Source organism: Aythya fuligula, chromosome 1, assembly GCF_009819795.1.
Source record: "Aythya fuligula isolate bAytFul2 chromosome 1, bAytFul2.pri, whole genome shotgun sequence".
Lineage (NCBI taxonomy): Eukaryota > Metazoa > Chordata > Aves > Anseriformes > Anatidae > Aythya > Aythya fuligula.
This window is the reverse complement of record NC_045559.1, coordinates 191,787,165-191,811,912: the sequence shown is the minus strand read 5'-3', so window position 1 is coordinate 191,811,912 and position 24,748 is coordinate 191,787,165. Positions and strand designations below refer to the sequence as shown.

General features: G+C 38.1%; 1 protein-coding gene across 3 annotated transcripts in view; it reads right to left on the bottom strand.

Annotated features, from left to right (window-relative positions):
* Positions 1-214: 214 nt before the first annotated feature.
* The window catches only part of PDGFD (platelet derived growth factor D), a 140,921-nt gene continuing 116,387 nt past the window's right edge, over positions 215-24,748 (bottom strand). For all 3 annotated transcript variants that reach the window (XM_032190312.1, XM_032190324.1, XM_032190318.1), the window contains 3 exons: positions 23,002-23,203; positions 11,206-11,420; positions 215-398 (listed from right to left, as the gene is read on the bottom strand). In XM_032190312.1, the coding sequence (XP_032046203.1) occupies positions 264-398; positions 11,206-11,420; positions 23,002-23,203 (552 nt within the window). In that variant the 3' untranslated portion in view covers positions 215-263. The remainder of the gene's footprint in view (positions 399-11,205; positions 11,421-23,001; positions 23,204-24,748) is intronic.

The window sequence follows — 24,748 nt, the reverse complement described above, 5'->3', positions numbered from 1 at the left end:
CCGTGGCACTAATCAACATGGCTATACTGAAACACAACAATTATTTAATCATTTTTGCTAATTGCAAAGGCAGGCTAATAACAAAGTTCAAGTGATTAGTGAATAAAGGTCCTCAGAGCAATCCCGCTTAAAAGTAAATGTCTGGTAAGCTGCAATTAGTGGGTCTTGGGTTTTTTATTTCTCTCTTTCTTTCTCTCTTTCTCTGTTTCTGTTTCTCTCTTTTCTTGTTGTTGTTGTTGTTGTTGTTTTGTTTTGGTTTTGTTTTATCGTGGTGGTCTTGAACTGCAGACACAATCACAGCGCTCATGGTGATCCAACTGTATATCTACTAAAGCCATGTTGTTCCTGGTTCTACCTTTCCTTCGAGGATGCCCAGCCTCAGGGACAAATTTCAGCACCTGGCAGGATTAAGAGAAAAGCATCAATTAGAAAATGCTGCTAGAAATAAAAGGATGAGAGTGTTGGGGCCCTAAGGATACCACCCTGACCAGCCTCATCTGCAGCTTGCACCAACACCCTTTCCCATGGACACATACACCTGCATACTCACAAGATAATGTTTAGGTAGTCTGTCTTGGCAATATATTTGTACTTTGGTGTTTATTTGTTTCCCCCTTTTGGACTGGAATGGTTATTGGATTCTACCTTGGAGCTCAGATTTTATTTTCTGTTAATTGGACATATTTTAATTATAATTCCAGCTTTTTTTTTTTTTTCTTTTTTTTTTTTTTTCTTTTTTTTTCCCACTCTGTGACACCCTGCTGTATTGTTTTTCCTGGAGCTTTGACAGATTGGATTATTTTCTACATCAGTTATCTTTGTATTGTGCAGTTCCCTAACCATGTCCAGAGCTGCCCCTTCGCATGTTGATTATCAAGCATGTTTCCTTTGGTTTGTCTTTACAGTCCCATATATATTTGAATTGTTCTGTCCCTTCTCTCACTTGTATAATATTTCTGCTCTAAAGAACAAGGAACATTTTTAAAAACATTTTTAAAGTTCTGAAGTATACATCATTAGAATTGGTCCAAAAATGAAATGCCTGTTGGAGGCAGAAGGATATGAATGGAGCTTGTGCAAAATATTCACCCAGATACCACTGAGTTTCTCTAGAATCTGACTTTTCATAACATTTATAACTTTGAAATTCTCCCTGCTTTGAATGGGAGATAGAACTAGATGACCCCCAGAAATGTCTTCCAAACCAAATTATTATATGAATATATGATTTCATAGAAAATGGTGTGAAGATGTGGAAAACAGCCATAATATTGAGTCCTATCTCATCTTCTGTGATAGCATATGTATGTGAAAAAGGGACTGGCAAAGGTTGAGGAGGATGGCATTTTGCTTGGGCATGCTTAGTGAGCCCACCATTGGAGGTTGAGTATCTGTCTAAAAGCTCATATCACCACTAGTTGTTGAAATGCTTGTAGTAGTTTAACAGAAAAGGTAATAATTTCAAATTACTGCCCTAAAACTCAAGTATTAGTTTCGATCAAGTACAGAAGTTGAGTAAAAAAACCAAGAACATCTTAACCCTCCTATAGCATTTTTTCCCTAAATCTCAAAGCACACTCCACAGAAAGATATGCATCATTATCAAACTTCAGTGGATGGAGAATATGAAACTATTTCTTCAAGGCTCTCTACAGATCAGTAGAAGAACTACCAATTGCCAAAGCAACTCAATCAAGCCATTCCAGAAACCAGAAACCATGTGCTGGTAAGATGCTAGAGCCAATCATCTCATCCCTATGGCTGTTGTGAGCCATATTGGCTTGGCCAAGGCACTTCTACACCATCTAGATTTGTCTTGCTTGTTCAAAAGGTGGAGAGAAATCCATCTTGTCTGTGAACTGCCAAAATCACTGATCAGCTGGGGAGTGGACCACTGAAGCCCCATTAGTGTCTCAACCACAGAAACACCTTCATCTTAAAGACTGAATAACAGACCCCCTAATTAACAGATCATGCTGTCACTCAAGGAATAACCTCATTTTTGTACCAAGTACTCTCTGTACATTGACCTCAAAACATCATACAAGAATTGAAATGATTTGGGGAAGGAGAAGGAAAAAGGTTGGACAGCAGATTGACAAAATATTGGCAGCTTCAATAGAATTAGGAAGCCCCAAAAAGTAGTCTGAATGACTTGCCAAAGGTTAACCATGAATGTTTGGGAGAGCTGGTGGGGAAAGCAAGGGTGAGCAGCCTTCAGGATGAGAGAGTTTGTTGTCCACTGGTAATGCCTAGAGGGTAGGAAGGCTGTGGGATGTAACAAAAGAGAGGAACACTGAACATCCTCCGTTTTGTGATATAATTCATGTTTAACCTATGTACTACTAAGAGGAAGGACTGTGCCTAAGCAAAGTACAGATATGGTGTTTTCACCTGTTGTGAAACCTTTAGAAATGTAGAGACATGCCATTAGAAACAAAGAAAAAAATATAATGGATTTGAATTTTGAACATTGACTGCCTCAATATAGGCCCTAAATCCTGATCCCAGACAACTCACTGTACCACATTGTCATCCAAAACAGAAAGGAAATGAATGTAATCTGGCTACTGAGGTTATTACAGAGCTCAAAACAGACTGCATCTTCAAACATGCTTTTTTTATTTTTTCTTTTCTTTTTTTCTTTTTTCTTTTTTAGGGAAAACAGACTTTTAAAATGAAGTACAGCTTCTGAAGCCAAACCCATGATAGAATTCTTTAGTTAAGGAAGACTTTCATCAAAACCTGACAAATTCAGACGACTGGTTCTTTGCAAGATTGTAGGTAGGTAGATATGCTTTTTTCAATTGAGAGCAAATGAAAGTATGCAATCGGATGAGAGCAAAGATGTGGGCTGTATTTAAGCTAACAGACCTCCTGACAGATTGGGGATTTTCCTTGTGTTTTATATTAAGAAACGAGCACTGTATATGGGCTTTGCTGATAAGAGTAGAAAAATGAATTGGCAGACATTTCCTCAGACAAGACAGGAAAGAAGTGTTTGAACACAGCTGAAATTGGACTGCTTTAATAGCTGATCACAGAACTGATGTTCAAAGCTTTCAGTCTAGCTTCCATCTAATAGTTTTAGTTTCAACTAAATACAGAGAATTGAAAAGAATCAGGAAATAAGGCCATTTCTGGTGACCACAGTAGTTGAAAGAAAACCCTTTATTTTGAAAATAGCTGCTGTTTATTCATTTCATGGTCAGCTCCTTAAAGGTGAGGAACTACTGAATTAATGAAAATAGTTCAAAGAAATTTTGTTTAGGACCCTTTATTGCTCCCTTTTTGATGAGATCAGAAGCATCTCTGCCATAAAAATATGGATATAAGGAAGGACATGGAATGTTCAAAAGCTTTATTTTGTGTGGTAGAAAAAAATGTTTGCAGCTTTCAAATTAAAGGAGCAATGTCTGTCACTACTAATCAAAATGCAGTGCCTCAGCTGTTCAAATCATTGCCTCAAAAAGAATGTAACTACAGCCATATCACCCTCATCAAACACTGAGTTAATTATGGTCATAAAGCTATTAAAACAGTGTGTATATATATATATACATAAAAGCATAAAAGCAATACATGGGACTTAACATCTGAGCTAGACTCAGTGTTTATAGGTAATATGAAAAAGAGAATCAGTGCCTTGTTACATTTTACATGTGGATAACCACATGAGCATGCCACTATGCCAGACAGCACTTTTTGTAGGTGTGACTGATCATCTGAGAAGTTTCAGGGTCAAATGACTGTGACAACTGCATAATTTTATGTTGTGGTGGTGGTGAAGGAAATAGAAAGAAAATGCTCTCTGCCAGGAGTCTTACTAACTGATTGTGCATTAAATTCGGATTCCAGATTGTGAAGGATTCTCTTAACTAAAGACTAAAGCCATCACCAAAAACAGCACCTGGAATCTGAAGCCAGATAAACTCAGTGTGGAATTAGTGAACAGCTGTTTAAGTCAGGGCAACTCAACACTTGGACAGCCCTCCAAGGAGCTAAGTGGTTTCTGATCTCAGTCCGAGGACATCAAGAAACAGCAGCCTTCCTAGTAAGTCTATAGTACAAGCTTGGTGCTTGCTTTGGGGCAGTAAGGTGCTCTACAGTGGACTGTGGAGCATGGGAGGTCAAGGCCAATGGCCCCTTTAACCTCAGATCTATAAAAATACTTTGTAACCTGATGTCAGAATCAGCGGGGCCTGTTCGAGGGCTAAAGAGAGCAGAGAGATAATGTCGGCTGGGGAAAGGACCCATCTGGAGATGGTGTCTTCACCCTGACCCATGCCCAGCACTTCTCCAGTAGAAGCAGCAACAGAGGTAATTTTGGAGAACAATTCACCTGAAACACCTGTCTCTGGAATTGTGTGGTGGGGCTAACTCCATTGACCAATAGAGGAGCCCAATGGCTGGACTCTCAGCTTTAAATGAGTAGAGCTAGATGGGGAAAACCACTCCTTCCTAACCAAGTATTATTTGCCTTTGAAGTCAAGCAACATTTAGCCATAGAAGTCCATTATAGGTGATTTCTGTTCTAACAAAAAGCAAGGAGCAATAGGGAACCCAGCCAACACTTATAACAGCAGCAAGAAAAATGTATCTAATTGCTCGTATCCATTTTTAATTTATTATCATTTACTTTATATATTAGTATTTATTTATACTGACTTCACTAATATTATTTGTTAAATTCTTAATCAGTAGTTTAAATAACAATGAAGATCTGATGCCTCATTTAAAATAGTTTTTTTTTTTTTTTTTTTTTTTTTTTTTTTTTTTCTGACTAGGCTAAGGAGACTACAAATAATCAACATGACTACAGTTTACCAAATATTGGTTAGCTTCATATTTCAGTGATAGAGGATGAAGAGCAACTCTGGATGCTATTTTAGATAGTGAAATTTGTACTTTGCAGAATTTATTTTAACTTGCAGCTATGCAGCATTATCTAATCTCCTTTTGCTCATCTAAAAATACCATCATTCTAGCATGCAAACCAAATTACATTTGTCTGAGGCTCATGAAAGAGGACACATCCAAAGTGCAAAACATCAACAGAGATCCAAGTTCTGATACAAATGAAAAATCTTACTCAGCAATTTCTAAAAGTTATCTAATCCAAGGTCACACATAGTTTAGCTATACCCTTAGCATAACAAAGCCAGCATCATGGGAATGTGGTTCATAATTTAGCATAAGAACCTTTATTCTAGTAGGAATGTAGCCTAAAATAACAACAGACCTAAAGTTGTATTCTTTCTTACTCAGAATAATTATAGGATATCAGGAACAAGAAAAAATAAAAAAGGGTTCTTTTGTTGATCAGTGGTAGCATTACAACTAAGGGATTATTAAATGTGGTCGGGATTATTGCTTCTATTTTTTTTTTTAATTATTATTTTTTGATCTGTATGAATCAGAAACAACTGTTTGTAGCACAGCAAACACGGGGAAAAAATACTTGGCTTAAAACTCAAGCATCTGAAAGAGTCACCAAAGCTACAATGTTTTTTATGTACTTGACATCAACAAGACCCTCACTTTTGATCATCTTGTCAAACATTATGGCTCCAGCTATTGCTTTTCACTGACAGATACAGGTGTTCCCTGTTCCCAAATTGCCTCAGTCTGCCCAGACCTGTATTGCAGCTGTCTAATTAGCTTAACTTCCAGATGTCATCCCAAGAACCTTCATTTTAATCTAGTCAAAAATCAACATTTATTCTCTCCCTGTACTACTTTGCTCTCACTGCTCCTCCTGCAATCTAGCAGTCATTTCTGACTCATTCTGTTTCCTTGCATTTGCATTCCAAATAAATCCCATTGCAGCTTCTTGTACAATATTTCTATGTATTAACTCTTGTTAGGTTAATTCTGTGCCTTTATTACCATAACAATCTTTTTGTCTCATTCATACATGTACTATCACCTCCAGGACATACAACAATCACACCAATCAACAATCCTTGCACATTGGTTTGATGATGCTAGCTCTTTTTAATCCCTCAATCAATTTCCTTTGTTGTATTATCTTTGTCAAGTTATCTTATGTTTCCCTGTGTTAAGACAGCATGAGAATTACTGTCTAGTCTCTCAAGCGCCTCCTTAAGGTTTGCTTCTCACTTCCCTGTGGAAAAAGAGAAGAAAGAAGGGAGAAAAAAAAAAAGCCCAGGCAACACCAAATTGCATTAGTTAAATGCAAATCCATTGCAAGAATTCTTCTGTCTTACTGAAGTCCCATATCATCTCTTTACTTTCTCCTGTGTTCATTCCTTCCCAGTAACATTCTGTACTGTCTCGTTTCCCCCTTTACTGTGCTGGGTCTGGCTAAAGCTGTTTCTGTGCCCCAGCAAGTTGTGTAAAGGCTCAGTGCTGTGCAGGTACTTCAAGGTGCCTGGTGCCTCTCCCAGGGCAGTGAGTGGTTAGGAGTTTGCCACACTAACAGTAATATAAACCTTGTGGTTGAGAATTATTTGTGTGTATGTCCTGTGAAAGCAAACTCCAGTCAGCATGAAACTTGAATATATTATAATGCTGAAAAAAAAACCCAAACCAGAACAAAGCAACATATACAGTGAAAAGTGCATCAATCTTTACCATTGAGAAAGTAAGTAGGTAAGAGAGATGCAATCAGCTTCACCACTTTATTTTTCCTTATGTGTCTTTTAGCTGTGTTGCAGAGTACAGTGTTAGTGGAGGTTTATACACGGTGACAAATTCTGGTTGCTACCTTAAAAGTGTTTATTCCTCACGGAAACTCATTTAACATTTCATCAGTTACAGCAATAAGATGGGGATACTGATTTCATGTTTCTGTGAGGTACAAGCACTCCTGGAGATCTAGCTGCACCAAGTCCTGGCCTCTCTGGGCTGGGTCATCTCCAGCTTCAGAGTCCATCTCTCCTTAAAGGGCAGCCGCAGGCACTTCTGAAGAAATGCACTGCAATAGAAAACATCCTTTCATTTCAGTTTCCCTTTAGCAAGTCAGATGTGAGTATTTGATTAAGGAGTACTGCATTCATTTCCATGATTTGCTTTGTCTTTGCATGGAGCCCTGCACCGTAGCTCAGGATCTGTTCTGGTAGGCTGTCAGGGACATTTTGAGAAGTTGCCAGCTCTTGTCCTGTTTGGTTTGCAGGGTTCGTGACGCTAACTATGTGGTAAATCATGCGTATTTGTCCAGGAGCTCTCGTTTCAAGCAAGCCCAGAAGCTGCGGAAAACCAAAGAGCATCACAAGACTCTGTTTAAAAAAAAAAAAAAAAAAAAAAAAAAAAAAAACACCCATAAAACTAGCTGTTTACTCAAGTTTTAGTTTGGTAAAGTTATGGCAGACTTCCAAGTTAAAAAAAAAAAAAAAAAAAAGTCCCAAGGTCTTATTATTAGCATTTCCCAGGGCAGTAAATAAAAATATACCCCTTATTGAGGCATTCTCATTTTCTCTTTTTCCCCGCTGTTGCATTATTTCTTACAATTGGATGTGATAGGAAAGAGCTATAGTCTGTTCAAGGAACTGTAGCAGCAGTAGCAGCTTGGGGAAATGTGATTGCTATTAGTCCTGAGATACTAGGAGGGAGTGCTCAGAGACCTTGGTGATGAGTACAGCATAAGGCTTTGAGTAGGAACTAAAAAACATCATGAGCATAAGACGATAACCTTGAAATCTCTCTGGACTCTAAGCCTCTCAACACGCATGCTGGGCGTTTGTGTCCCCAGAGCTGCCTGCATGCTGCAGCTCTGCTACTGTGAGACACTGGCTGCAAAGATGAAAAGCAGCCCATTGCTTCTGGAAAATTTGCCTGTTTGTCTTCCTCACGCAGAATGCGGGGTAGCTCAGAAATGACAGACAACTGTTATGTGTTTTCTAGTCGTTTTTTTACTGTTCAGAACAAACATATCTATGTGTAGGGTGAGCTGCTTTGGTGGGTCCAGGAATTTGGTAGATGAAACTCTAGGACAGTGTTTAGGCAAATTTCACCTGGCAAGAAAAAAAAAATATGGTATCTGCACAACTCAGTTTCAGCTGCTATAAACAATTCCTTTGCTCCACTATCTTGTACTTTTGGTGTCTTTTGCAATTGAATCAAAGTAATTGAGACTTGCATTTGAATCTGATTGACCTTCTCCTGGAGCAGAAGGCAGAGAATTTTAACAAAATTAACACCTCCGGGGAACTTCTTAAAGTGTGAAACTCTGTCCTTTGTCGTGCAACTAAAGGCTTTTTGATTAAAGCTAGTGGGTTTCAAATTGGCTTCGAAAAGGGTAAAGCAGATACATGGTTCTAAAATCGGCATGTCGAGAAGCCCCTCCTCTGCACTTTTACTGCCAGACATTTAAATAAAATTAAAGTTAAGAGTTGAAAATGAATAAAGAATAAAACCGATTACCTGCCCCTACCAATAATAATAATAATAATAAAGTGGAAAATATTGTGGACTAAAAGTAATGGATATACCTTTATATGTCATATATGAATTTATCTGCATGACTTTCATTCATTTTAATGGCAGCCACTTGGCTAAATTTCTGTTCAGTGAGCTGTTAATTCATACCTCAGGGATTAAATTGAAATTTAAACTTACAAAAACCATTCAATGCTAAAGCTGAAACACTGCTTTAAATTCACCGTTTTCAGAGAACAAAGGACCAGTGAAATAAATAAGCAGTGGTGTATTAATGTTAATATTGAATTTCTTGACTTTAGTGATTAATTTGGTATGCTGTGACATCTTGGTTCTGACCAGTACCCACTTGGTGTGATATTCCAGTGTTCCAGCACCAGATGCTCCCAAACAGCTGATAAAAAATAACTACTTGACAACGTTTGCAACCAACATTTTTTCTAGCTGCTGTCAACAGTTGGCTTAAGCTCTGACACAGATATGACACAAGATTCTTTAGCTTATATTTTGCTTCTAATTCTCTCAGAATCCTTCTGAATTTGAATTATGCCCAACTCTTATATTTAAGTTTTGAAATTTCATATAGATTTACTGTGAAAAAAAAAATAAAATCCTTTTTATCATTTGAAATTAGTTCTATTTCAATATCTTTGACTGCACTTGGTCTTTTTTAAAGGAGATTATTTGGGAAGACCTGAATTTCCTGTAGGTAGTGTTTTTTTTTTTTTTTTTTTTTTTTTTTTTTAATTTTTTAATCTTTTACTGTGTTTTTTCTAAATGCAATTGTTCCAAACTTTTGAGCCACTTTTCTTAAAAATGCTTTTGATAAGTGTCTTCTGCTGTATCTCCACTGCTGTATATTTTCTGCTTCTATGTATCTCTTATGCTTCTGCCCGTATCCTTCTAAGCACCAACAGTCAAAATCCATACAAGTACCCCACCTATTTATCTGTGGCCGTAGTAAATACTTGGTGTGCTATTCTCTATTCACCTCTGCTTCTGCAGAATACTGTTGCTTGCTTTTTTTTTCCCACTACCTCTGTGCTAAACAAATGTTTTCCTGAAGCTCTTCACACTGATTCACTACTCAACCTTTGGTCCAGTTTCCATCCCTCATTTCTCCCTCCTCCCTTCTCATGCACAGTGCTATATGAATAAATAGTTGAGACTGCTTGTCCCAATGCTTGCTGCTTTTCTAAACTGCATTTATAAGTAGTTTCACAGGTCTTCTGAAAAACAGTACTTTATCTCTTGTGTTATCTGTCATTTTTGCCACTCACTGTTCACTTCCTTCTGGACTGATCATACATGAAATAACACTTAATCCCCATACCGGGGACACCCACAGATAGTCGCTCCTATGTAGCAAATTGTTCATCTCTTCCACTGCTTTGCTATTTATCAAATCTATGACTGATCTTGTCTGGTAGACTGTCAGCTCTCTGAAGGAGGTGCCAGGCCTTTTAGCATTCTTGTACAATGGTATGGTGCTGTATAAATATTTATTCATATGTAAAGCATTCTAGCTTCATTTTATCAGCTCACAGTCATCTAGGTGTTTTATACCTATTAATTTTTTTCCAATTAACTTTTCTACCACTGAGATAAGACTTTCCGCTTTGTAATTACCAGGGTCATCCCCTGCATCTTGCTTAAAATTAAATAAAATATTAACTATTCTCTAGTCCTAGATGATGTGGAGTATGCCATATGCTGCAGCTAATTGTGAGAAAACTCTTTTACCTTGGAAAAGGGTAACCTCACCATTCACAGTGAGGAAAACAGTCTGACCTTCAGCAGACTCCTGCTATTTCAGCCTTAGGCTCTCCCAGGTTAAAGCCATTATGAGCACACATTACCTCCAGATTAAAAGTCCATGAAGTTCACTTTCACTGAAGACTTAAGCCAAGTGGCAAATCAAAGCTCTTAAAAGAGATATGTGTCAGAAACTTAAGTCAACATGGCACACAGCTACATACCTTCAGACACTGAAAGGATCATACCAAGTTTCCTGGATATGTTCACTTGGTGAACATTGTTCCTGTCTGGTTTTGAAAATGCTGATTCAGAGGAGAGAATAAAAAATTATCTCTAATTCTCTTTCCTTGTTCGCTCCAACAAGGGAAACTTGTTGTTCTGAATGGATTACAAATAAATATAATGGACTTTGTTCTCATGCAGAGTTTTGGATGAAAAAAATGCTGAGTGGGAAAAAAACTAAGGCTGAAATATTCAGCTGCTTCCTATGGGTAATAAATCTGGAAGGGAAGAGAGTTTATAAGCAACTTAATTGTCATTTCCTAGCGTGATCATAAGTTTAAAAGATACAGTGTAAACCAAGAGGAAGCACAGTTAAATGCCTCAAGGAACATATCTCTGTGTTACTAAAAAATAATATTGAAAAAAAATACTGAAAAAAAATATATAGTTGTTTGTAACCACTGTTCGTTTGTGTACAGATGCTTACTGCAACATAAGGTGTGAAAGTTGCTCCACGAGGCACCAAGCTGGTATCTAGCATGGACAGCAACAGCAATGCCACTGACTAAGGGATGCTCCACCCTCAGGCTACCTGAGCCTGTCTGGAAGCCCAGGCAGAACCTTCACTTTAGGAATAACACTGATCACAGTGAGCATTCACTTAAATATTCACTACAATTAGCAATTTTTGCTCATCTTCACACTGCAGATGCAACATGATAAATAACATGGCTGCACACATTGGTCCAAGAAAAGCTTTCAGAATTCACATAAGCAATAAATAAACAAAAGAGGTACCAAAGAAAAGAAAAAGAGTAAAAATACCTCATGATATTTTTTCACTGTTTTCCCTGACACACATGTGCAGGATTTCCAATTCGAAGTCCCACAACCACAATTTCCTCCACAGCGCTGGACGAGGAGGCAGCGAGGGAAGAAAACTACATTTGTCAGCTTCAGTTCCTCCCTTAAATTGACAGAATAGTTTCTTGGAGTGCAGCTGTAACGTTTCACATCATCATTCAGCCTGTCCAGGTCAACTGTAATGCAAAAGAGAGTTCATTAGAAGGGACTGAATGAGACATCCACCCCTCCAGTTCATACTGTTCCCTGGGCAGCCAACAACACCAAATGATGTGGCACTGGTTGGAAAACACATGAAGTACAGCAGTGATTTCTGACTAGATAAACATAAACACACCAATTTTAAGTCATTACAGGTGGTCATCTCGTCTCTTATACTTCCCACACCAACTCCCGCGGCAGGGCTCACACAGACTCTAAAGGTGATGGCAAAGCTTGTAATAAAATATTGGCTTGAAAGCTCAAGACTGGTTATTTTATTTGCTCTGTTTCCTATCTGCTGAAACCTTGTGTGAGAGATTCCACCTCCACCACTCTCTTCCCTCCTTGATTATACTTTACTTATTGAGATGATGTTATTTTTTATTTTGGGCACAATTTTTTGCCCAACTGTAGGCATACAAAGGGCAAACATTTTAAACAAAGCTCTTCCTTTGGCCAGTAGAGAAATGCCTTTGTAGAGCGATTCATCCCTTCCTCAAAAGGGCCGTTAAGACAGGTGACACCCCTTGCTTTCCTGAATTGCCTGTCTGTATTGTTTGTGGATAGAGTCTACATACCTCACTTTTAGCTGCCTAAATCAATCTGAACAATATTAATTTCAGCCTTTAAGTGCTGTTATAATAGGCATACAAAGAGATACAATTAAAACTAATGAGCTTCATTGAATGCCAATAGTTGGTTGATGTTTAAAATGCCTGGTGTCTCTGTGAGATGTATCATGGAAACAAGTATTAAAGCCAACCATAAAAATGACTTATAGACAATCAACTGTAAGTTTAAGTGCTGTTTCTAGCTTTATCTTGCAAAGCTAAAATAAAACTCAAAAAACTTCTATAAATCCATTTCAGGATTTTAGGAAAAAATAGAAAAATGAAAATCAGAAACAGTTTCTCACTGACAGATCACTCATTTTTTTATCAGTGATAAATCGCTACTTAAATTACAATCAGAAGATAAATTAATGTGAACAAATAAAAATAACAAAATGAGTGGAGGTACAGAAAACAAAAAATAATCCCCTCCCACTCCAGATAGTAGTTGCTAACAGGTATATAAACAGCAAAACAGGAATGGTTTAAATGAGGACTGAGACAACAGTACAGTGTTTGTGAACATATTGGATTTTCACAGACATCTTTAATAGCTCACCACCACCTCTGGAACTGAGCTCACCTATGCTTGTGCTGTGCTATAAACATGTGAAAATCTCCAGAAAAGTCAGGAGCACTACTGCATTTCATTTTGTCCGTGACTCAGCCCTTGTCACAAAGTAAATTATGGAAAAAGCTGTGATTTGTAAATATCATCCACCTTTACATTCTGGCCTTGAGATACTCATTGGTTCATGGCAGATATGCAAGAGGCAAGGGTACATAAATGTCATGAGTACTGTTACACAAAATCATAGCAACTTCAGTTTTCTGGCAAGGTGTTATCTCAGTCAAAGGAAATTTAACAGATAAATTGTGATTTTATAGCAGTTGTGATACATCTCGCCATGAAATCTCAGTGGTTCTGTCCAGAGAGCTAGCATCTCTCCAGAAGTGGTATAGATCATCCTCCTGATATAAGCACAAAATCAATGGGACTGTTGGTATACTCATGCACTGGGAGAAAAATACATCCCAAATGTCCACAGTCAGGACTTAGAAGACCAGGGAATATTGATTTTTTTTGTTTTAACAGGTGATATTTTGTTCTCCACTGTCATTCTTCAAAGCCACCCCTTCTCATTGCAGCCTCTCAGGCTAATTCTTCTCACAGGGAAGTGTTTCACACTCCTCTGAACATTCTCACCAGGACCTCTGCCATCAAGGCAGATAAAGCAAAGCACTATCTGGCTAATATTAATTTCAAATGTTTGGCATGAAGTGAAAAATAATCAAAGAAAAAAGAGAGCAGTAAATATTCTGCCTTGATGAATGATTAGATTTCTTGAGGGGAATGCCCAGGCCATCCACATTCTGTCCTGCAGCAATCCAAGGGAACGGATATCAATACCAGTAGGTTCCTACCAGGACAGGCATGTGGACAGGAATGGCATTATGTCGATGGTGCATCTCTAGACTGAATTAGAAGAAAATGCTCAAAGGTTTAATTCAGCCCTTGATTACCATGCCTCCCACTGAGGTAACACAGCAAACAAGGCTTCTGGCAACAGTCTGGTCATTAAAGAGGGCCCAGACCTAGGCAATGTGAACCAGCATCTCTGTCCAGGCGAAGATGTTCAGGGGACAGAACAAAATGTGCTCTATCACAGACTAAATTTCCCCTGAGGCTCAACAGTTCTCATTCCTGCATTGAGCTGATACCTATTATCACTGCTGTGTTATCAGCACAGGAATGAGTCTCTGCAAAGGGACTGGCAGAGAGAGACAGCACCAACATTTCAAGGACCAGGGTGGGGTCCTTCCTGCAGAGACAGTGTCACATGTATTAGTTCCAGTGCTTAAGCTGCTCGATTTAAATGGCAAGGGTGACCTGGCAGAGGGCTTTCTCTGGAGGAAAGGCTATACTCACTGGCCCTCAAAAGCCTAGTTTTGATGACTTTCAGAAGTCTTTGCAGGATCTCTTAGACTGTAGCTGAGTCAGTACTGTAGAGAGCTGTTGACTTGCTCAAAGCATAGGAGGGAATAACCAGATAATTAGGATAACTTGCTTTATGCAATGTGAAAAGCTCAGCTGTTTATTATGAGGGCTCAAGGCTTTCAACAGATGCATTTCTCAGGAATTCTGAAATCAATCAGTGGAAAAAAACAAACACATTTTTAGTGTATTTTTCCATGTTGAACTAATTTTGAAAAAGAAAGTATGGGAAATTTTCCAATACAACTGCATGAATTCTCCTTAGTTTCATATTCATAGAATTTTAATAATGACTTGTCAATAGTTCTCAGGACCCCCAAATCCAGAGCTTTCATTTAAAATGTGAATTCTGCACTTTGCCATATCACACTTCAGGTATCAGGTAACAGGTTTAAGAGCTACACAAATCATCCTCAAAAAAAAAATAAAAAATGTCTGGAGGTAAACACATTCTTTCTGACTCTGCTCTACTGAAATCCAATGCTCGGTGGGACAAGGCGAGTGTGCAACATCTCTAAAGTACGTGTACAGTACTCTAGTAGTATCCTGCTGACACTCAAGAACAGTTCCTATTGCCTAATTAGCTTTAGAGCATGGTTTGCAACCCCTATAACAAAAGAACACATTTTTCTCTGAATAACTCTGCTGAAAGCTTCAATATGCATTTTTTTTCCCTATCTCGGGATTGTTTTACTGTCTGGAGCCAGTCTATTTCCTCATCCATATAACAATGAGATTTTACAGTACAGTCAGATTCATGCATCTCTTCACTGCTGTGACTAAAACGTAAGCGAGCCTTGGTGTGATTGGTGTGAAATCCTGCTGCTTTACTTATCAAGGACTGAAACCACCGGCGTCCTTAATTTAAAACTAGAACTAAAAGGTTCTGTAGACTGGATGCAAATAACTTCGAAGTATTATTACAGAATGTCTGCATCAGAGATTCAATTTAAAGGCAAGGCAGACATAAAAAGATGTACTGGAGCAGCAAGCTGGATACTTGGGGTACAATGTTTGCTCCTTCTTCCCTCTTAAATCCTACACTTAAATCCATCCTCATTTTTCAATAGCACTAAGGCATGTGCTTACCTTTAAACACTGATCTTAATCAGAGGTGAGCACTGAAATGAGGGACTGCAGCTGATACTATGTCTTGTTTAGAAGCACAGCTTTCAAGACTGGACAGGAGAGAAACCCCATGCTGATGGTCACTGATTTTGCTTAAAAAGACAGTCCGCTAGGATTTATTTTAATACTGTATGTGTTCCAAATTCATACATGTACATGGCTGTAACATTTTCATATCTGAGCATTTTACACTTTTTTTTTTTTTTTTTTTTTCATGCATCAGCTACAGATTGGAGCTGAGGTATAAGAGAAGGTATCTGCCTCACTCACAGTCCTATACACTATGTCAAGGCCATCTACAAGGCAAGGAGGATTTGAGCAATTGCAGACTAGTCAGGATAACCGTTGTAAAATAAAGGAGTAAATCCTTTTGGAGACAATGTTCAGGCACATGAAAGACAAGAGGTTGACTGGAAATTGCCATCACAGATTCACCATGTGCAAATTGTGAGCGACCAATCTGAGAACCTGTAGTGATGAGATGACTTGCTGGAGGAGGGGGAAGCAGTGGATGCTGCCTACCCTGGCCTTATTGTTATTTTTGACACAGCAGTCCAAAGCATCCTTGCAGCCAAACTGCTGAGATACAATGGAATAGGTGGACTACAAATTGGGTAGATAATTGGAAAGATAAGGGAGCTTACACAAAGTGGCCAGCAATTCCAGGTACAAATGGTGGCTGGTTGCTAGCGGCGTTCCCAGGGGTTAATGACAAAACCAATACTGCTAAAGATTTTCACTAATGACCTGAGGAGCAGAATGGTGTGAATGCTCAGCAAGTTTGTCAGTGAAATCAAATTGTGGAAAGTTGTCTGTATGCAGTAAGGCTGCCTTTCAGAAAGACCTTGGCAGGCTAGAGAAATGCACTAGCAAGAACCACATGAGGTTCAGTGATGACAAATGGAAATTCCTGGACCTGACTTGGAATAATCCCAAACATCAGTCCAGACTAGGGTCACACTGGATAAATAGCAGCACTGCAGAAGACGACTTGGCGTCCTGGTAGGCAGCAGGCTGAACATGAATCAGCTTTTTGCTCTTGCAGTGATAGAGGCTGCATGCTGAGCTGCATTAGGAGAAACATAGGCATAAGGTGAATGTCCCCCTTCATTCAGCTCTTGTGAGGCTGTATCTAGACTACTGTGTCCAGTTTTGAGCGTCATTCAGCAAAAGGGAAGGATCAACAAACTAGGAGTATAGTGAAGGATGACTGGGATGGTTAAGCAGCTGGTCCACAGCAGCCACAGTGAGGCTGAGGAAACTGGATTTGTTTAGTCTGGAGAGTAGACTATGGGAGGTTCTAATAATTCTCTCCAGCTGTCTAAAAGGAGCTACAGAGAGGATGGAGGCAGACTGTTCTTGGACATGCACAGCAAAAATCACAAGTCGTAACAAGGGACCTCTGAAGAAATACTAATCACCATAAGGGTGATTGAAAACTGGGACAAATTATCCAAAATGTTGTGGTCTAGTTGTAAATATTCATAATTAACTAGAGAAGGCCCTAAGTAACCTGTTCTAAATTTGAAGTTGGTCCTGCTCTGGGCAGAGTTTTGGATGAGCTTATCCACAGAGTGCCCTTGTATCCAAAATTGTTCTATTAATCTGTGACTGATATTAAACTGCCAAGATGTCTACATGTTTGCTGTTTTTCCTGAAAAGGTATCGACATCATCAACTATATGAACAGATATGGTTTAAAAAGTCTGATTATGGTCTGTTGTGAAGGCAATATGGATGTGTGGAACTGGATTTTGGGATGACATTCATTACCAGGCTATGTTGACGATAGACCAACATTAAACATCATCAGTATGCAGAGAGAGTATAAGGCTTAGAACTTCGAAGACGTTAAATGCCTAACTCTCATTGAGGGGATTTACCCACATTATACAGGAAACTGGTGCAGAGACTGCCCAGCTCCCTGACTATTCTCCCCTTCAAAAATCTACATCACCTTGGGCTTCTTGCCAAAGGCAAGCAAGCCACTGCCAATCCTGCTGAAATTTCTAAAACTTGTACTCTTTTTGGCAGCTAAAGAGATGTACACATGCAAGAGACATGCACTCATTACTTGCCCCTGCTCATGTTTTTTGCACCAGCAAGTGATGGAACTGAAGCGTGGTACGAGCATTATGTGCCATACATGGGTCCAAAGCTCAGTTCTAGTTTGACTCTCATCCCCCTTCATGTGTGATTTACAGTTTGTAACAAAGGTTGTGCTGCTGTTTTTATTCTGCCTAGACATTTAAAAATTTTTCCTATACATCATGGACTTTCTCAGAGACCTATGAATGTATTATTGCACCCCTTATCCCCAGCATTTGTACTCCTGTGTGTGTCAGAGCTGTGTCAGGTAGTGCAGAAATATTATACAAATGGTCAAAGAAATTCAGAGCAGTGCTGCAGCTGACTGCAGACATGGTGCGGTTGAGCTTGAGTTGGAAAATTCAGTCTCATACATGCAGTAAACAGTTAAATCTTCCACTGATTAAATTACCCAAATACATCAACGCCGATGAAATTATTCTCCATAGCAAATGTTGATCAAACCCTGTGGCTTTTAGTCTTCAGCACACATGGTTAAAGGTAATCAGTGCTCCCCTGCACATGCTTAATAATATCACAATAATCACTATGTTAAATATACCTGAAAACTTTGGGAGCTGCCCAGTTCTTTCTTGCGCGAACCAGGGAAAAGATGCTGTGATTTGGATTTACTACAGAACCACAATGCCAAGATGAATCTACTTGATATGGCAACTATTATTTTAGAAGAATGAGAGATCAGAATTTCAGTGGGATTATAACTGTCTGCATGAAACAATGTTCACAATATATAGGCTTATTATAGACTAGCAAACCAATTATCAGCTGTGGTATGGGTCAAGTAGCAAAATCAGGCCAAACCATCAATGCCGTAAATGGACATAGCTTCATTGAAATCAGTGGAACTGAACATCTTATTCCAGCGATAAATAATATGCTGCAAGTTTCACTAGCTTTTTTTTTAAAAAAATGGGTTTAATAAGAAAAGCTTTCACTGCAGTGGCCAACAATAATGCCATGTAAAGCATGAGGGAAAATCTCATTTATTACAGAGGAGGAAGAATATGGATGTAGATCTGAATTAAGACTATGAAATGAATGAGTGTGTGCTATTCACATGCAACAGATAAAGCATTTCCTAACTGAGGAAGAGAGGAAGTATACTGTGTTTTTTTTTTTTTTTTTTTTTTTTTTTTTTTTTTTTTTAAGCATAGGGAATACTTTATATTAGCAGCTACTTGAGAAGGTATTCCATCTAGTCAGAATATTCACATGTGCCATGAATGAGCATGCATTCAGCATTTGTGATGCCTGCACTCCCTGTCTGGTGCACTGAAACTTGCTGGCAGCCGTCCCAGAAGCTTTCAAGGAAGAGTACATGGATGTCTGCAGTAATTTATTGGCCACTGTTTGCAAACCCCTGAGAAATGACATTCCTGGGTTCAAATTTTGTTTAACTTCTTCCTAGAGCATTGTAAACAGTAATAATTAAAAGGTATTGTTAAGGACATGGTGCTACTTGCTTGATATTGGGAAACTGTATGGCAGTGGATGGCAGCAACATTCTGTTAAGACTTGTGGTCTCACCTTGCTATTCCCCTTCTAGGGAGCAGTTTGGCTATGCTAGCAAGTGTTTATTTATTTAACTTGTAAAGCTGTCATTGCAGACAGATGTTATTACAAGAATGTCCCACCTGATTAATTTCTTCTGATAGCCAAAGCCTTCCTGCATACTGTTTCTCAAAAAGAAAATGATCTCAGAGGCATGTGTAGTCTTGCTCATTACCAGAATGTATCCACAGATGTTCCTGTTTCCTAGGTCTATTTATGAAAAAAAAAAAAAAATCTAAAGACGACCCCTTTCTTTATGTAACATCCCCTAGACATTTGGATCTAATAAGACACTGAACTTTTTCTTTCTCTTTTCCTTCTTCCTAGATGTTTAAACACAGGTCATTTCACAGGCAGAGGTATCTTTCCTTCTTTGTTTCTTTTTCTTCCTTCCTCCCTTCCTCCCTTCCCCCTTCCTCCCTCCCTCCCTCCCTTCCTTCCTTCCTTCCTTCCTTCCTTCCTTCCTTCCTTCCTTCCTTCCTTCCTTCCTTCCTTCCTTCCTTCCTTCCTCTTTTCCTCTCTTTTTTTAAAAAAAAAAACAAAAACAAAAACTTCTACTTCTAAAGAATTTTTAATGAGATATAAAACTTCAGGGTAAAAAAAGATAAATGTAAATAAGCATGTGGCAAAAGTTAAATGATGTTTAACTGATAGTTGGAACTGTTTACAGCAGTATGTCTGAGGAGCTCTTCTAGTATTAAGCAGATACACTGATGCTTTCAAAAACAAAACAAAAAATAAACAAAACAAAACAAAAAAACAACTGTTGGATGAACAAATTCCCTTCAAACACTTCTAAATGTTCCTTATGATTCCCTAAAAGAACAGAGACCTATTTGTCTAGAAGTTCAACACAATTGCAGAATATGGCCATTTTCTTTTTTATATGTGCTGGTGTTCTTGCTAAGAACAGTATAAAATAACCCAATAGCTAGTGATAGCCTTTTAGAGAAGTTTTGTATTTGTAACAGCCAAATTACTATGACACTGAGGTCAGCTAAAACATATTACAGCAAAGCAAGAGGAATTACTTTAAAAGATATACTTTATTTGGTATGACCTGCTTTTTCCTGAGAGTCTAGGATGAGCCTAAGGCTGAATATTCATACTTTCAGAGTTTCTAAAATGCATCAGTGATGAGCAAACCTTTTTGAGTACAGTTAAAACTGCTGCAAAGCTTTTTGAAACCTCTACTTGTCATATTTTCTTGTAGAAGGTGTACACTGTAGTTTATAGCTTATACAAGACCTCTCATGTAAGGATTTTGAAAATGCAAGCGTGTATCTTCTGCTTTCTTTTTCTGTCTTTTTATTTTGTCTAGGTATCACTGTGATTCTATATTTACATTCTATACTAGTGTGTTAGTCACTCCAGTGACTAACAGAAAACCTCATTGAACATAAGTAGAATTAAATTTCAAACTTCATGTGGTTATTAACAAGACACATATGATAACAGTATCCCACCTGAATGGTGTAACTAGAATGCAACACATTTAACTCAATATCAGTGTTGTAGAGGTATGAGATCAGATATTGTAGATGGAATAGGGTTATCATATATATAAAGATACATTTAATCAACAAAGCCTTCACCTTTAAGGATGTTGCAGGAGGAATCCAGGGAAGGACTGGTCTTATCAATGTCTATAAATGCATGAATGAAGTAAAGAAGATGGAGCCAGAGTCTTCTTTGAAAGGACAAGAGGTATTGGACAAATTGCAACATATGAAAATCTACTTAAATATTTAAAAACAAACAAACACTACTTTGTTGTTGTTGTTGTTCTGAGGGTGGTCAGACACTGCCATAGGTTGTGGAGTCTCTATCCTTGGAGATACTCAAAACTCTACCGGACATGATCCCCAGCAACTTGCTGCAGATGGTCCTACCTTGAGCAGGGAGGTTAGATTAGGCAATCTCTTGATGTGCTTTCCCACTTCATCTAATCCAAGACTCAGTAAATTTAAGCCTTGCTAAAACACTGTGCTTGTTTCCTTAACTGTGACCCTTATCTTCGTGAATTATTGATTGCCAAATTAAGGAAAAAAATACCATTTAAATGTCATTTATTATATATCTCTGTTATCAGAACTGATATTCAGCAACACTGCCTCTTAAACGCAATTTTCTGGCACAATTTGGTATGGGCAGAGATCATTACCAATTTATTTATATCATTTATATGACCTGTTCTGAAAATATCGTGAAAGGTAGACAGAGATTACATCTAATCTACCTCACAGCTGTTCTAACAAAGGATAAAGAATAAAACCCAAGCTGGAAGTAGAAATAGATATCTGAAATAAATAATGATATAATCTACTGCTCTCTTTACTGCAAGGTTATCTGAGTGCCTATAAACATTCCTCAGAGATCCACAGTGTCTGTGTTTAAAAGCCACCAGGCATTTCTAATTTAAAGACTTGTTAAAGCTATTCCCTACTCCTGACATCATCCAAGAAACAGTCTTTAATCTTGTCAGAAGTTTATGACTAAAGACAAATTATTAACTGATTTTTTTTTAAAGATTTGAATGTGTTGAGGCACTTTCGTCCAGAGGGCTGCTAATATTTAGGGAATTTGGCCTTTTCTTTTTAAGACAAAAGAAAAACTGTTGTGAAACTTTTTTATTTTTCTCCCCCCATCCCTGTCCCAGTTTTAATCCCCCCCTCCCCCGTGTTAATTCCTGTAGTTAAAACCAAAAATGAATAAATAAATAAGTAGAATAAAATCTTAACTAAATAAACCAAAAGCATTAAAACAATAATGAAGAAACCCTTATACATCTGAATTTTCTGAGCACTAACAGAAAATCAAATTGATGCCTATAGCCTATGTCATCAGCCTACATAAGCATCAAATGCTATTTTCTATATATGTGTTGTCATGTATACATATGGGGTACAAGGCCAAATATGCTCTGAGGATCAAATGACATCTGGAGAGCAGAAAGAGTACAAGATCCAGGTTTCTAATCACCTTTTGTAAAATCAAAACAGTCATTTTATTTCTTCGGTATGCATGCCTATCAGTGCTGAATCCAGCCTGGATAGGATACATACTTTTCATGTTTCACAGACCCCTAAAAGAGATCAAACTGATCTCTGATGCTGTTGCAGTCAGGTGATCTTTTCACAAAAGACAGAGTGTTGTGGTTGCCTGAAAATTTTGATGTGCTAAAATGAAGTGAAGTAAAGAGGGCCAACTTTCTTTAGATGGGTTCTCAGGGCTTTTTACAGATTTCTTTGAGTTCTGAACCAAAAGACAGAGATAGTCAACACATTTTGAAAACTACAGCCCAAACTGGCTGTGTAACTACTAATATACTGCATGTTCCTGCAGTCATTCTCCTGCACCAAGGTCAAAAGTCATGGGAGAGCCCACTTCTCTGCCACTAGCCTCTTACACACCAAGACAGGATGGCCACATGTATACCGAACACTGCTAATGTCATTCTACATCTGCCAACTCATGCCCACCAATGACCTAGGAGAATGACTTTTTAAATAGTGTTTCTTTATCGGTATGGTTTTCCTAGCTTACCATCTCTTTGCTCTACCATTTGGTGGATTATTTGAACTAACAGAAGAAAACAAGAAACATAACCCAGAAATGCATACTTTGCTCAATTTCTAAGATGTTAAACCATAGTAATGCTCGCCGCCAACATAATGAAAAACTGTGAGATGCTCACATCCTAAAAAAACAGCTGCACATACAGGTGTCTGCAGCAGATGCTTCCCTAAACACAATGTGATAAAAGTGATTATTTCTCACTCAACAGAGAATAATCCCAAAGCAGGGTATTTAACAGAGGATGATAATGCAGGTAATTAGGAGCCCCATGCCTTACACATAAAGTAATGTTTAAGAAGGTGAAGCTGAGAACCATCTGCATTTTACTCAAAGGCCTATGGTTGTGTTTGTGGATTTATCATAATGATAGGCAGTTTTCATACTGATTTCTCAGGTGCTATCCTACTCAGTCAGAAAATGATTAAGGATTAAACGACTTATTCCTAGTTGCAACAGGTGATAGTTTGTCCTATGGCCCCAAAAGGAAAATAGGCATCAGAATCTCATACTTAAGACATTTCTGTGAGGAGTGAAGGAAAAGCCTGTTTTTCCTGCAAAATTTATATATTATGTCTTTCCTACCTTTGGACTTCCTGTCATGGTAACTTCTGCCTCGATAATGGTGGCCACTGTCTGTGTACAAATTCTCCAGATCTTCTTGCCAGGAGTCTGGATTAAAGTGTTTGAGCAGATCCTCCACTGTGTCAAATGCAGCAATGGTCTGATCCAGCGCTTCTGCTGTGAGCGTAGGGTCAGTCACTGATGGAGAGGGATAGGAGACCCCCTAAGAGTGACATACATCTCAGTGTACTTGGAATAAGTTGCAACACCACTCAAAACAATTTACAATATCATTGTCTTATTTCTGACTGAAACAGGTACTTTGGGCCATCTTTTGAAGTCCTTCGCTTGGTCAGGCTGTGTTATGCCTGTGTTTTATTTTGCAAGAAGCAAACAAACTCCTGGTGAAATCCAGGAGATCTGGGGAGAGGCAGTACCACTACTGCTAGATTGTCCACTTTTTCTGTCCTCAAAGGACATGATGGTTTGCACATGTGCAAAGATATTGTGGAAATGCCTTTTGAGACCACAGAATGGAGGTGCTTTGTAGTGCTGGAGTGGTGCCTTCTCATCTCTGCCAGGTCTGTAGGTAAATCTGAAAGAGGCTGATCAGAAACCACAGCAGAGAAAGACAAAGGCAGCAACTTCTCTAGATTTTCTTTCCCTCCTTGGTCAATTTGGACTACAAATTTGGCTAGGTTAAAGACTTGAAAAGATGGCTCTTTATTCCCAAGAATGAAACCTGTTATGAAATATTGATGAATGTAAATTTTACCACCCTTTTACCAAAACCAAAATTACTTAAAAAAATGAAAACATGGTATTTGGATCTCAACAAAGTAGCAATGAATATTGGGATTACCAACAAAGTCATATCCTCACAACAATATCACAATACCACATGGAATATTATTTCTAAGCAGGAAGAGCCGAGTACCACTTTCTGAGCACACTTTGTTCCCAATGAATTTGTCACACAACTTGAGTTTGAAGAAAGACTGCAGTGATTTCACTTTTACTGGAATTAACTTTAAACATTTTTCATAATCCTTGGTTAGAATCACAGTATTCAGGATCCTGATACCACATTTTTCCTTGTCCAAGCACAAAGCCTCATAATAACTGTGTAAAAGATGCACAAGAAAAACTATTAATGCAGATCTGTTACATTCTGAAGAACCACAATCAAAATATTTGCTTTTGTCCAATAAAAAGCATAATGTAACATGAGAGTTTTGTTTGGATTATTATTATTTATTTTATTTATTTATTTATTTATTTATTTATTTATTTATTTATTTATTTTAAGTTAAGACACTGGGGCAAAGCCCTGAAAAATGAAAGAGCCCTTTTCTATCCTGAAAATCTAGCTCTGAAGTAATGTAGCAGAAACATGCCATTTAAAATTAATGCCCCCCCCAAAATAGTTTTTTGCCTGATCTCCCAAGTAAATACATATGTTAAACCATTAATCTTTGTGGTTAACTTCTCTCAGTTGGGTAGCAATGAAAGGCTCGACTCAACTAAGTGAAGTTACTTGCATCTTTGCAGGATTGTGTCCTTCAATGGTGGCTAAAATAGTTTCAAAGTAATAATCTTTTTGTCTTTTCCTCTTAGATATATTACAAAATTTACAATCCTTGATATTTTACTGCATATATTTGCTGAAAGTATGGACAGTCCAAATCATTATACACAAGAAAGAGAAGAAGTTGAAAACATTACAGTGGCGTGGTCAAGAAAGCATAGCTGCACTTTACTGCTTCTT